At 46.4% G+C, this 14100-nt stretch overlaps 1 protein-coding gene across 21 annotated transcripts in view; it reads right to left on the bottom strand.

Moving 5' to 3' along the window:
- ptprma (protein tyrosine phosphatase receptor type Ma) overlaps positions 1-14100 on the bottom strand; it is a 193268-nt gene that overhangs the window by 141291 nt on the left and 37877 nt on the right. For all 21 annotated transcript variants that reach the window (XM_031583787.2, XM_031583786.2, XM_031583784.2 and 18 more), the window contains exon 2: positions 11734-11856. In XM_031583787.2, coding sequence (XP_031439647.1) covers positions 11734-11856 — 123 coding nt within the window. The remainder of the gene's footprint in view (positions 1-11733; positions 11857-14100) is intronic.

The raw sequence follows: 14100 nt of genomic DNA on the forward strand, positions 1-14100 counted from the left end.
ATATACCACCACCGCAACCCCCTCTCCAACTAACCCACTGGCCTCCACACTCACGCCCACCCCCAGCCAACCTCAACTTCCCCTCTGCGTCTGATGACTGGGGCACACAGATTTATGAGACATGACCCAGCAACAAATCACAGCTAAAAAAGGGGCTGGTGTCAGCCTCGCCACTGTTACATCCCGCACACCACACACCACCCTCTCCCCACTCCTTCACTCTCTCCCTCCCTCTCTGCAAACACCTCCTCCAAACACACACACACACACAAACACACACACACACATACAGAGAGACACACACACACACACACACAAACACACAGTCCCTGTTTTTATCCATCCAATTCCACACAGAGACACATTTTAAGAAGAGATGCCCATTAAGACGTAATGCGCCGCGCCAAATGACCTGCTAGCCTGTAGACTTGTTTCGGGCAGAGCAGCGACTCGGGGAAGCTGGGCTCGGAGATAGCCGCGAATAAGCCGTAAATTGACACAGGGGCCACAAATTGATATTTTAATTAATGCGGTGGGCGAGAGTGAAGTCGAGTGAACACCCCCGAGCACCGAGCTGAGCTTCATTCTGCTCCCGTCGAGTGCATCGTTTCAGGCTGTAATTCTCCGGGAGCTGGCGAACGCGTGGGTGAAATTGAACAGCCCACCGCTGGCAAGCTCCATTTGGCCATCAGAGGGGGGCTCCACTGGACGCAGCAACTGGAAAATCAGACACATTTTATGCTGCTCACAAGCCCCGATAACACGCCCGGTCGAAACACTTTTGGGAAACGGAGAAGTCCCTGATTTTCTTTTCTTTCTTTTTTTTTCAGATGCAATCATCCCGTGTGGGTTTAATATTATGAGGCAAGGGTCGATTTGGAGAGAGTAATGCACTTTATTTTCCATGCCATTTTGGCCGAGGACAGAAATAATCGTTTCGATCCGGCAACTTAAAATGGGCAAATGTATACAGCTGGTGCCCTTTGATGACTTCTGACTTGATACAAGACACTGAAAGAAATGCCTGGGTTGTGCTTCGCTTTCGTAAAAGACCAACAAGACAAACAAATCCAATTCTTCTCTAACTCTGACCATCTGCACATGTTTAAACTAGCTTATACTAAACAAACTGCCCTTTCTGCAAATGTTCTAAAATGGCTTTGTCCTCGTTTGATGTACATATGTACTGTATGTGAGCTGGCCTTTAGAGACTGAGCAGGTGTTTCTCTCCACCCCTACCCCCTTGCCATGGATTTGTCCACACTCACAAAGTGTGTCACGGCCTGGAAAGGGAAAAACTTCGCTATTTCATTAAACCGATCGGCTCCCCTGTGACTCCTGCCTGACATCATAAACACCACTGGTGTTTACCGGTACATGTGCTTCTCCTGCTTCTGCGTGCTTCCAAAGAAAGGCCCCCCTGTTCCAACACAGGTCACTGTAGTGGGCCACACACACACACAAACACACACCACACACACACACACACACACATTCAGCTGCAGCCCCCAATGATAGAACAGCGGAAGCACAGGGAGAGAAAAAAAAATCTACAGACCACTGAATCATATGACCGCAAGGTCACTGAGCCAGACCAGCGGCCACGTGTGTGTGTGTGTGTGTGTGTGTGTGTGTGTGTGTGTGTGTGTGTGTCTGAATCTGTATGTGAACACACGTTTCTCTCCCTCCCTTTCTTCTGGGTCCACCGTGCTCCAAACTCTGCCCCCCTCCCCCGTGTCGTACGTCCGTCCACCCAAAGGCCCAGATCAAATCACAACACTGACCCACCTTTCCAAATCCCAAATTACACTCCCTGTGCTGACAGCGAGAGAGAGAGAGGGAGGGAGAGAGAGAGAGAAGGAGGGAGAGAGAGAGAGAGAGAGAGAGAGAGAGGGAGTGAGACAGAGAGACAGAGAGACAGTAAAAAGAGAGAGAGAGAGAGAGAGAAAAGGTTCTGGCAGAGGCTCAGGTACAAGAACAACTGCTGATTGCTGCTTTTGTGTTGTGCTGCACTTGGTCACTGGGGAGAGCTTTCCCTTCAGTTTATTAGCAGAGACGGGGGTGGTGCTATCACCTCCGGGTCCCATCTCAGGGTCTCCCCTCACAATACGGGGGCGTGGAGATCATGAGCGGCATGGCAGAGCAGACCGACTCAGACCAGAGGAGAGGAGAGGAGAGGAGAGGAGAGGAGAGGGGAGGAGAGGAGGAGGAGAGGAGAGGAGAGGAGGAGGAGAGGAGAGGAGAGGAGAGGAGAGGAGAGGGGAGGAGAGGAGGAGGAGAGGAGAGGAGAGGAGGAGGAGAGGAGAGGAGAGGAGAGGAGAGGAGAGGAGGGGAGAGGAGGAGGAGGAGAGGAGGAGAGGAGAGGAGAGGAGGAGGAGAGGAGAGGAGAGGAGAGGAGAGAAGAGGAGAGGAGAGGAGAGGGGTGACTTTCACAAACTGTGGCAAACTAAGGCTAGAGCCAGACTCTCGGCTGGCAACTACCGCACAAACACAAACACAAACACACACACACACACACACACACACACACACACACACACACACACACAAACACACAAACACACACACACACACACACACACACACACACATCAGCTAGACTCTAGGCTGTCAACTACCACATGCACATATCGCACTCACACACAAATGCACATACACACTCGCTCAATCACACAGACACAGACACACGCACACACACAGGCAAGTTCTCCACACTGAAAAAGTGTGGTAATGAACTTGTAGACGCTAGGAAGCAGCAGGCCTCGGCAGGGGATGATTGGGGATGGAGGGGGGGTAGGGGTGGTGGGGGTGTGGGTATGAGCGTGTGTGTGTGTGTGTGTGTGGGGGGGGGGGGGTTGGGGTCCCCACCGGCTGCTTCATCGCATTATCACTGTTTGTTTGTGTGGAATTAGTGGGCTGGGTTTTAATTACTGCCATGTGCGCGCTGATAGGTGGCTTTGTAATCAAAGGCCGTCCCCGTGGCAACTGTGTGTATTAATCTCCTGCCCCCTGACAGACAGGCACTTTTTCAAAGGGCTGGCGTGACGTTACGTGACGTGACAGGGGAGTGTGTGTGTGTGTGTGTGTGTGTGTTGGGGGTGGGTTCTCTCTCTCTCTCTCTCTCTCTCTCTCTCTCTCTCCCAGTCATGTGTCTTCGCTGATAACGTCCTCTTGACATGGAAAATTAACCTCGGTTTCCTCGGCATCCGGCGCCCAAACACATTCCCATCCTCACAAATAGATTTTTAATGTTGTGCACAAACAGCAAAATGATACTGTGAGTGCTACAGTGCCCCAAGGATAGATGGGTTAATTTTAAGCCGAAAGCAAAACACTCCCATTAGTAGAGAGAAAGATTGAGCCAAAGAGAGAGAGAGAGAGAGAGAGTGAGAGAGAGAGAGAGAGAGAGAGTGAGAGAAAGAGAACAAAAAACAAACAAACAGAGCTTGCCATTGCTATTTGCTTTTTGGGAACTAAATTGGACAATACGTCCCCCTCCCTCTCTTTCTCCGAAGCACTCTGCCACCCCACTAGAGCAAGAGTCAATTAAAAACACTCAGCAAGGGCCTGTTGCTGTCCGAAAAAAAAAGAAAAACCAAGACTACCAAGTACCAAGTGCTGCGGCTCAATAAAATCTATCTTAGATTGAAATGCACAAATCCAATTAGACTGAGTGAATAGATCAAAAAGGCATCAGCCACTTGAATGAGAGAAAGAAAGAAAAAAAACACATGGTACATCATCGGCTAAAGAGTATGGAAGTTGTTGGAGGAGAGGAACAAGTGTTGGAACAAGTGTTGGAACAAGCTCCAGTCTCTCAGTGTTGGGCGGAGGGAGGGGGGATTGGGGGTTTGGGGGGGGGGGGGGGGGTATTGATACAAAGCCCAGCACAGGGTCCAGCTGCGATATAAAAGCACTGGGGCATAAGCTTATACGTTCAACTCGGTTCCAGTCACGTCAGTGAACCAAGCATGAAATCAGACTGGGGCAACAACACTCACACACAAATGTGCACACACACATAAGACCCCCACACACACACACACAAACACAAACACACACACGCACACACATAAAACCACATGTCCTGCGATGTCCTTGGCTTGAACAGTGACACATTTTCATGTTTTACATGATGAATCACCATTTAAAGCTTTTTGTGCATTTGAGTCATTTATTTTTTTGTCATACTTCAATCAGCTTTCAAAGCCTGCCCCCTATGAAGTCAATCGATGCAGCTTCAATGGGCCTCACATATGAGTTGAGTGGTTGGTTGAACAATGACTACATATAAATTAGCTGACTTCTGATAGGCCTTCCAGACTTGCAAACTGACATGTTTCATTTTCATAATGGCCACACTGGACCACAGTGGATGACCAGTCATGGCCGCCTTTGTGGAATGGAAATGTCAAATGACGCACGCCTGGCTCTTAAGCCTTCAGAGCAAGATTTGGTCATTTTGATTGAAAAGGGAAAAAACAAGTTATTGCTAAAAAAAACAAGGCTATTGCTAAAAGGAGCCCCAGGCTTTTTAAATGCCCCAAATGTGCCTCTCAGTATTCAGCCCAGGTTCGCTTCCGTGGGGGTCACACTGTTTGTTCCTCTTCAGTGTCTCAACACAACATAAACAGGCATTTGCATGGGGCCATGTCTGAAATGCGCTCAGACATATTGACTCGGATTGCGACAGGGCAACAGCTAAACAACACAATGCTCTCCAGGCAGACACGAACACACACACACACACACACACACACACACACCGCCAACAAAGCAGCCGGCTCTTATGAATGCCGGGCGCAGGCTGTGCTTTGACCCGCTGTAATGTAATAAAGTCATCTTTATTCACTCACCGCTCCCAATTACTCCCCTCAGCCCCCAAGATGAGTATCGTGTCATCTCCCCAAAGGGAGATTGTCCCCCCACCCCCACATCCGCATCCACCGCCACCCAGACCTCCATCCCTCCTCACATCTCTATTTCCATCTCCCTGCTCAGCATAATGCTCACTGAAACCTTGCCAAGGGCCACCGGCGAGACCCGACAAACATTGTCCCAGCAATTAACTGCTGCTCCCAGGCTGTGTAGGATGCAACAGGCAACGGGGCGAGTCCTAGAGGGGCTCGGGGGTGGAGGCACGTGTAGGGGGGGGGGGCGAAAGGGTGGTCAGCCGAAGTCATAAGGACACTGGGCATGTCTGGTGGCCCATGCCTGCCTGACAGCAGCAGGGTGGAGGGATGGCCCATATGCTGTTGATGTTGTGGGTTTGGGATCCTTAAGTGAGGCAAAAGGAGTGGCAATGATCCAGCACCATTCTTTGCAGGTGGAACATTAAAAAAAAAAAAAAAAAAGCATTTGTGAACGGGACACAGGAAGCAGTGCTGAGACAGGTGGTTTTCAGATGCACGGCGCTCTGATGTACTTTGTGATAGCTAAGTGATAATTATGATGCAGCTTCTCTGGTGGTGCACTGTAGTCCAATTAAGGGTCTCAAAGCCAGATTGTTGCCTGAAAACATTGGCAGGCAGGATGGGCGCCCATTTATCCACGCATATTAATAAGAAGGCAAGGATCCAGCGTTTGGTTCCAAAGTCTCCTAATAGACTCCGTCTCTTTGTGCCGATTTTGCATGGTTGCTCAAAGCCAAGGTGTAGAATTCATACAGAGAATCTAAATTTATATTCAGCGAAGCACCTCCATGAAAGCACATCGGAGTAGTTGCCTGTGGCTCCATTTTTTTTACATTTTTAAACATATACCACCACTTTTTTTACAAACAGGGGCCTGCCACTATTCTAGAGCACACATACAATCTGTTCTGAGTAGACGTTCTTGCATGCACGAGCACACATTGAAACATACTCACTCCACAAACACACACACACACACACACACACACACACAAACACACACACAAACACACAAACACAAACTGAAAAGGTCGGTGTGACAACACAGTCGCTGAAAAAGCCATGGCGTTATCACGAGGGTCCACATGAAAGACAGAGCATGTACGGCAGACGAACCGCATCTTTGACTTTATTTATTTTGGAGCAGCTGTGTTTGCCCTGATAACACGGCATTTTTTGAAATATTAATAAGCCGAGCGATCCCAGCAGGGGCCCGCCTGTATCGCAATTGCCCTCCGATTCATGCACGCGTGCGGGGGGTTCTGGCACGAGCCATGTCTTCTGGCCAGGTACCAGAGGGCCGCGTTTCTGTTTTTCGCGGCTGCCTTTCACCCTTTCCGCGAGAATTAAGTGATGTTTACAGTCGGAGCGAATCGAGTGTGTGAGGAGAGGAGAGAGACGCGCGATGCTACCGTAGCGTCATCGACACGGCTCCTGTTTGTGGCTGCTGGTGTGACGGATACGCATTGCATCCCACAAGCTCAGAGCAGAATTCAAAGCAGATCATTCTGCATTCGCGGAGTCGGAGCGTTTGAAAAGAGATTTATTCCCCTCATCTTTTTTTCTGCTTGTGAATGTGCTGGTGATGGCTTGTAACTCCATAGGCCTCCAATTTAATTCAGTGTAAAGATGTTCAGAGGCACTTACATTTAAACCACTCTAAAAGATCCAGACAATATGACTACATTTTATCCACCAGATATTGACATCAATGTAGTAAACCTTAGTAATGCTTTAAATTCTTTAACCTCAGATTAACCTATAAAATATAATTAATAATGGGCTTTTGATTTTGTCCAAACAAAACCCCTTAAGTCTTCATCTCTACAGCAGGGCTTTCAGTTAGAAGCATAATACCTAAAAAATGCAACCCTGTGCATGTGTACGACCAAAAAAAATAATATTATTTCAAAAAGCCCTGGAAAGAAAGCAAACATTCTTTGACTGTGAGTCTTTTCCACATTAATTTGCGGTGTGTGTTTATTGACAGTCCACCCACAGCCTCCGCAGTGACAAGCATGCCAGAAACTGAGGCAGCCTGCACTGAAAGGGGCTCTTCTTTTCAATGTGTCATGGAAAAAAAGGGTATTCGAAGACAGATTATTGTTTTTCGTGGGATTAGGTGAGGAAGCACGCTCTCTTGCAATCAGAGCGGTGCTGACAGAGGTGCATGAGTGGGTGGAGGCAAAAAGGTGGTGGTGGTGGGGGGCGGGAGCCTCTGGAGGTGTGGGGGAGGCAAAACAAACAGGTTCCTTGAGGTTATTGGGACTGGAGCAAGGTCGCTCGGTGAAGGGGCACACAGACTGCGCTGTGTCATTGCTTCGGTCCTGTGCTCGGAGCAAGTGGCAGCAGCTGGGTCTAAGGTTGCTTTTAGATCACACAGCACAACATGGTGACGGTGATAGGCATGTGTACGTGGTGTCACAACACAGTGACAGGTGTCTCTGGGGGCCCTAAATCACTGATAAGTCCAGGTCATGTCAGCCATTTCCTCCTGTAAAGATAGACTAACCTAGAATAACTGTGCATATCAGGAAGCGACTGCTAAATACCTTTCGCTAGGTAAGTAGTGGGTTTATTTTAAGCGTTCAGCTGCACATTTGTTTGTTTTAGTTCAGGTCCGCCCCATTCCCTAGACAACAAGTAGGCCTGCTTCGGAAGTAACAAAGGTCACCAGCGTTGCTTCAGAGCTGAACACACATCTAAAAGCAGTCAGAAGGCTAATGCTAAGTAAACAATAAAATGACCGTCATGTGGTACTTTTCCCATGAGCTTATGGGGAAGTAGCTCTAGTACAATCAGATGTGACAGCAAAGTCAGCATTAGCATAGAAAGCAGGTTTTTACTCTGACCTCTGCACTGTCTGAAATGCTAATTGCATTATGCAACGCTGGGACAACATGTTAGTCACCACGGCCAGTTTCGCTCATTTGATCTGTGTGAGCTGTTCTCTCTTGTGACTTCATGAGACTGAATTATGCACTTAGACACTCAACTTGAAAGCTCTCATATTCACACTTGCCCGATGATATAAATATACTCACACAATATACACACACACACATATTTAAGGAAACATATACATTATACTGTATATATACTTACTTTCACTTCCTTATACACAATATATATCCGTCATATATTCTTACTCTCACAAACCTAAGGCACTTCCTCCCAATCTGAAATCTACATATACACAGTTCCAGTTGCTCATTCTCCCACATATACACATTCACACACACACTCACAAAATCTATACACACCATTAGTTATGAGACAACTCTACCAGGGGTTCATAAGCGAGTCGTTCTGAGAAGCTCGTTGGACATTGATGGATGAGTGGCAAGCAAACACACTCATTGCACTGATAATCACATTTTGGAATGAGTTCCTCTTTCCCCAGTGAAATGATACTTGTCCGGGTAATGCACAAGAAGCTGTTACAGAGGAAACGTGTGTGTGTGTGAGTGTGAGTGTGTGTGTGTGTGTCTGTGTGATACGGGTAATACACAAGAAGCTGTTACAGAGAAAATGTGAATGCGTCCTGCTTCCCCACTTAGTCTCCAAACAGCGTCGCAAGACACACTCACACACACAAAGATGCAAATGCACACACACTCAGCTCACACACAGACACTCTCACACACACAAACACAAACACACACACACACACACACACACACACACACACACACACACACACATCCCTTTCAGGAGAGATTCCTCAATTCAAATATACCCAATTCCTTTATCAACTGAAGGGAAGAGCCAGTGAATATAGTGTTCTTTGATCATTAGAGTCCCCCTATTCCACTAACAGTGAATGGCTTTTTCCACTGGGTCCCCACATTGCCTAAACTGAAATGACTTCTCTCCCGCTCCCGAGGAAGGGCTGAAGGAAGTGGAGGCTAGGCTCTAAACATTTAGCTTAGATGGAAGGCTGTTGTTTTGTCTTCTTCCCATCAACAGCAATGGCAAACTTTCATTGAAGATTAATGGTGGGCATGAGCACCGTAATAAGTACAAAACTGCATTAACCATCCAGGAACAATAAAGGCTCCTGAAACTTCAAGGCTCTCTCGGGCCTCCTGATGACATTACGGGCTTGTTACAAACATCTCACAGTCAATCTCAGGCCGTTAATGGAGAAAGAACAGGGTGTGGATTTACAGCGCTATTAGCTCCGATTGGCCCATGGATCTGGCAAAGGGCATCAGAACGCAATCTTGCTAGTTGAATAAAGAGAAAACAGATTTACTAATGTGGGTGTCTGGGCTGTTAGGTGCTAGTGGTTTGCAGTGAGGAGTCTACACCTGTTTACATGCAAGAGGCCAGAGAATGCTTTGAAGTCGTCGTCTCCACCCCACCCCAGCCCACCCCCTTTGCTCCAGCGTGTGACTACTGCGGTAATCTGATACAGACACAACGGGCTGAGACCCACCCATTCACCGAGCCAGAGCGCACTGGAGGGATGACCTCACCCAGCTCCTGCTCCCAACTCCACTTCAATGAGTCTGGAATTCTCTGAAAACCACAGGGTTAGATTAAAGGGGAAAGGGACAAAAAAATAAAAAATCCCCCAAGCTGCATAACCGTATCGAATCCATTCTTCGAGGAGTAATTCTGTCACAAAGAAAGTCATACTGTAACATATGTCAGTACCACACTCTTCCTCAGGGAGACTAAGAGGAAGGTATGTGTGAGGGTCTTCCCCCGTGGGGTAGGGTCTCTTCCCCTCTCTGCCTCTCCCCTCCCTCCCCAGCACTCCCAGGCTGAGGTCATGTGATTGATAATAAAGCTGGCGGTCAGGCTGTAATCAGTGGGCTAATGCCCAGTGAAAGGAGTATAACAGTGGTTGTCGTCTCCAGGCAGGGAGCTAATCACATGAAGCCAAGAGGTAGGGCAAGGGAATATCATGTCATCTGCTCCACTGGAGGCTTTTGTGCGGGTCAGGCTGGGAAGTAATAGGGTTGTTGTTTTTTTTTTTATTCCTTTGATGAGAACCTGCCAGGTGGCGTAATCTAGAGGACTTGAAAGCAGCACAGTTCAGCACATCACATCACCGTTAAAAAACAAACTGCTAACATCCGACTAAATTGAATACATATTGAAAATACTTTTGCCTACTGCACAGGCATGAAAGGGGATAAAATGTCTTTTAAATGCTGTCGATGCTAAGAAGGTGGACTGCAAGTATCGATTATGGGAGAGCGGGAAAATAAAACACACTTCTATTACAATGCCTCGGCTCCAAGTCGAGCCGGCCAACTCGGGCTTTAAAGATCGCCAACGTCAATCTAATGGAGGGAAACAAAGAGCTTTTTGATTCAGGGCAAGGTCTGAGCAGCCATCATGTGGGGCATAAATCATTGCGTGATATTGAGTCAGAGGACGTGTAATGGCAGGATTTTTTTGAAAAGAGGACAGGGCAAGCGGTTTTGACTAATTGCTCCCAATTCACACAATCAGACAGAAACAGCTTTTCCGACTCATCACTACGCTCTAGAGACTGAGGCAATATTCCATTCGGATGCAAATGTAGGTCTCGCTCCAACGGGACTGACATGGGCGCATGCAGGAGAGACAACGCATTAAACAAGGGGCGACGCACAGCCGTGTAGGTCGGTGCCCTTCCGCTGAGCCAAGGTTTAACCTTCCCTGGCCTCCCCCCTGATGCGACATAAATCAATTCTCGGGTAAAAAAGTAAACACCTCCTCTCTTTTCTCCTCCATTCCTCCCTCTACTCCCATTGTCAGGTAATTTCTCAGTGAGGCCATTGAACGTGCTGGTGGAGGCAAGATGAAATTAGTGGGGTGTCCGCAATTAATTCCAGCCCCGTCACTGATAGCCGGTTGAGGGCTACTCGAAGCGGCAGTTATGCGTGATTGCGCATAACATTTTCGGAGCAAGGCTACGGCCAGCAAATCGAAAGGAACAAAGTTTAATAGCTGTGCTGCAAAGTGCATTTCATGTAGATAGTCATTATAAAAGAACAAATTGCTAAATTATCCCCCCACGTGATCCAAAGCTTTACCATATGCCTCATTTACTTAGTTTAGATTTCCGGCCAATGATACAGAAAATACTGACACAATCTACAACTACTATAGTACAATTTATGCATTGAGAACCAATTGGTAAAAAATATACCACTTGTCCATGCCTTTCAAACCAATGTGTCTTCATGTATGGAATTACACATTCATGAACATAAGAGACCATGGTAATGATCTTCATTCTTAGTCAGGAGCATTGCACTGCCCTTTTGTCCACATTAAACAACGCCCACGTAACAAGGCAAGAGGAGACCGCCAAGAAGAGGTCATGGCGGTCACTATCACAACAACATTTATCAACACTGGAGCCACAATCACTGTCTGTGTCTGAGGAAGGATAACGAATTACAGGCCCCACAAAAGAGATGTAATGAGAGAATGGGTCAAGACAGACAATACAGGCCAGTGAGGACCAGGGAATAAATCAGTTGCATTCTCCTGAGAGAGCAAACATGAAAAGGTGGCCATTTTGGCTCAAGGAATTTCAGCAGTTGTGTTGTAATTGCCTTAGCAACGGTTTGATAACTGTTTGCACTGGCGTGTTGGCCATCTTGAAAATTTTCATGAAAACTACATAAAGTGGTAATGACTAAAAGCTTTTGCTTTGCTTTTTGTCTTAGCATTAGCTTGCCACAGTTTAGCAGAGCAAACTGGAATCAGTGTTCCTACACACTGAAGACACATTCTAGATAGTGATTCTAAATGGATATATCACAATGGATTAAAGTTGTCTGCGATGTTTGCAGTGTGTCAAGTCACATACCGGCAGGGACCCAGGGATCTGAGGAGGATCTTTCCTTGGTGTTGCCTTGTTCCCAATCGAAGTCGTCATCTTTGCCTTGAGTGTAGCCGCACGATGTGTAGGGTCTTTCGAAGTTGCAGTCACCTGTAATACAACAATAATATATAGATGTTATTTATGCAATAACTTGTGCGGCAGTTACACAACAACACACACACTTTGAAAACATTAACATGAAACTACTCCCTATGGTGATTCCTGAGCAACCGCATCACATCACTACACAAACTTAAATACTAAGATTACATTGCCTTGTACACTTAATACACAAAAAACAGGCTACTGTTATCTTCCAGGACTCCTCCAACACCACACTGCCCAAGCCAGTCAAACTCAACTGTCAGTTATTCTCTAAAATGAGCCCCGTCTTGATCACTATCGGTTTTTACCATCATCAGATAACCTTCACATTTTCTTACTATGATCGTTCTGAATAAACACAAGGCTTTCGACTTATTCTGATGTGACCAAGACACAACTCTACAGCTATAAGGAGCCATTTGATTAAAGAACAAGGACAAAGAGAGAGTTTGAGTGTAGCTCAGTGCACAGCGTGAGGTTCTGTGAATTGAACAGGGGATCAGAGGCATGGACATCAGCACTCAGCAGTGCGGGGGAGAAGGAAGACTCCCATATCAGCAATATTTATAAAACGTCAAAATGAATCTACACGCCGTTTAGTTTACTACCTTACATATATAAACCCCAAGATTTCTATTCATAAAAAATAAAAAAAAGATTTCTATTCTAAATTGTAAGCTCTCCAAAATGCTTGAAATGACGACCTGCCAAATACCTTCAAAACTGTACAAGGCTGGTGCTGTTTATTGATACAAAATATTGATTTGATTTTGTTTTTCTGGTTTACTGCACTTTGTATGTTGTTATTTGATTTCACATTACAGCATTTTTTCACATATTTACCAACACCATAGGCTTCGATACCTTGTCAGGGTTGGGATGCAATGACTCATAGATGCATGTCATTTGCAGACTTGTATGAGAAGCTGTCATCACCTACACGCTGGCAGTGACTATGGCACAGTGAGGATCTAGCACTGCTCTTTTGATTTTGACAGGGCTCTTTTCTTCTCTCTTCGCCACCTGAGGTGAAGCTAAGATCGCAATTTGATTTCAGGACAAATATCACAAAGCACAATCAGCCAGGCTCTTTAAATGAATGCAGTATTTGCTCTTTGAAAGTGTTACTTTAAGACTCAGAGAAACAGCTCATGCTCATGCTTATTCATTATGAAATGTGTTCATTTTTTGTCCCTTTAGGCTTCATCAAGAGCTTATGTCTAAACTTATGAATAATCGTATGTCGAATGCATAACTAACACCTACATATGATACAAAATCAACCAAGGGGGAGAGTCATAATTGTGTTTATTATGGCATCACACTGTGTAATGCAAACCTATGCTATATTAAAATGGAATACATACACTGTGGTGCTCACATAGGGTTATTTATACAAGCACAGTTGCACGTGTAGGGTACATGAGGCAGAGGCCAGTGTGTGGCTTGTTTAGTCCTGTGCGCCACAGCGGCGGTGATGGCTCTTTTGCTAAGCACTATCTGCCTCTCTAGGCTCCTGCTTCGCACAAGATACAATCAATTTAGTGCGACCCGCTGGACGCCATTAAAAATACACATGGGGAGAAAAACGCTGTTTAAGGAAACAGATGGAGTGACTATACACACACACACACACACACACACACACACAGTCACACACACTCAAACATCAAACATCATACATCTGCATATATAGCTAAGACACAAATACTCTCTCTCATGCATACACACACACACACCATAAGGTTGCTTTTTGTCCAAAGGGAGATCTCCTCGTAGTGTCATTTTAATAATTACCTTGGAGTAAGGAGATGAGATAGAACGCCCCCACCTCCCACCTCCCACCTCCCACTCTCCCTTATCGCTCAGACCAGGCTCGGTTCCAGGCTCGGTTCCAGGCTACACAGAACGTCTATCCCAAGATCACGCCAACTTCTCTCACCACTCCCGAGGTCGAGATTACCACGGCGCATGATTGCATCTCAACACGGGGCACGTAAACACACTTTCTTTCTTTATTATTTCTCGACCAGAGGGATGCGTGGGCTTTTTCTTATACAACTTCCCTCTGGTACATAGACAAAAACAGAGCGAGAGAGAGAGCGAGAGAGGGAGAGACTTGAAACCCATAAGAGATTCAGTCTCTGAGCTTATTTGATGGCCAACAAAAACACTCCTGAGAGAGAGCGAAAGAGAGAGAGCTTAGAGAGGAAAGATGAATTTCAAAAAACTATCTTTCTTTATCAA

This window comes from Clupea harengus, chromosome 17 (assembly GCF_900700415.2).
Source record: "Clupea harengus chromosome 17, Ch_v2.0.2, whole genome shotgun sequence".
NCBI lineage: Eukaryota > Metazoa > Chordata > Actinopteri > Clupeiformes > Clupeidae > Clupea > Clupea harengus.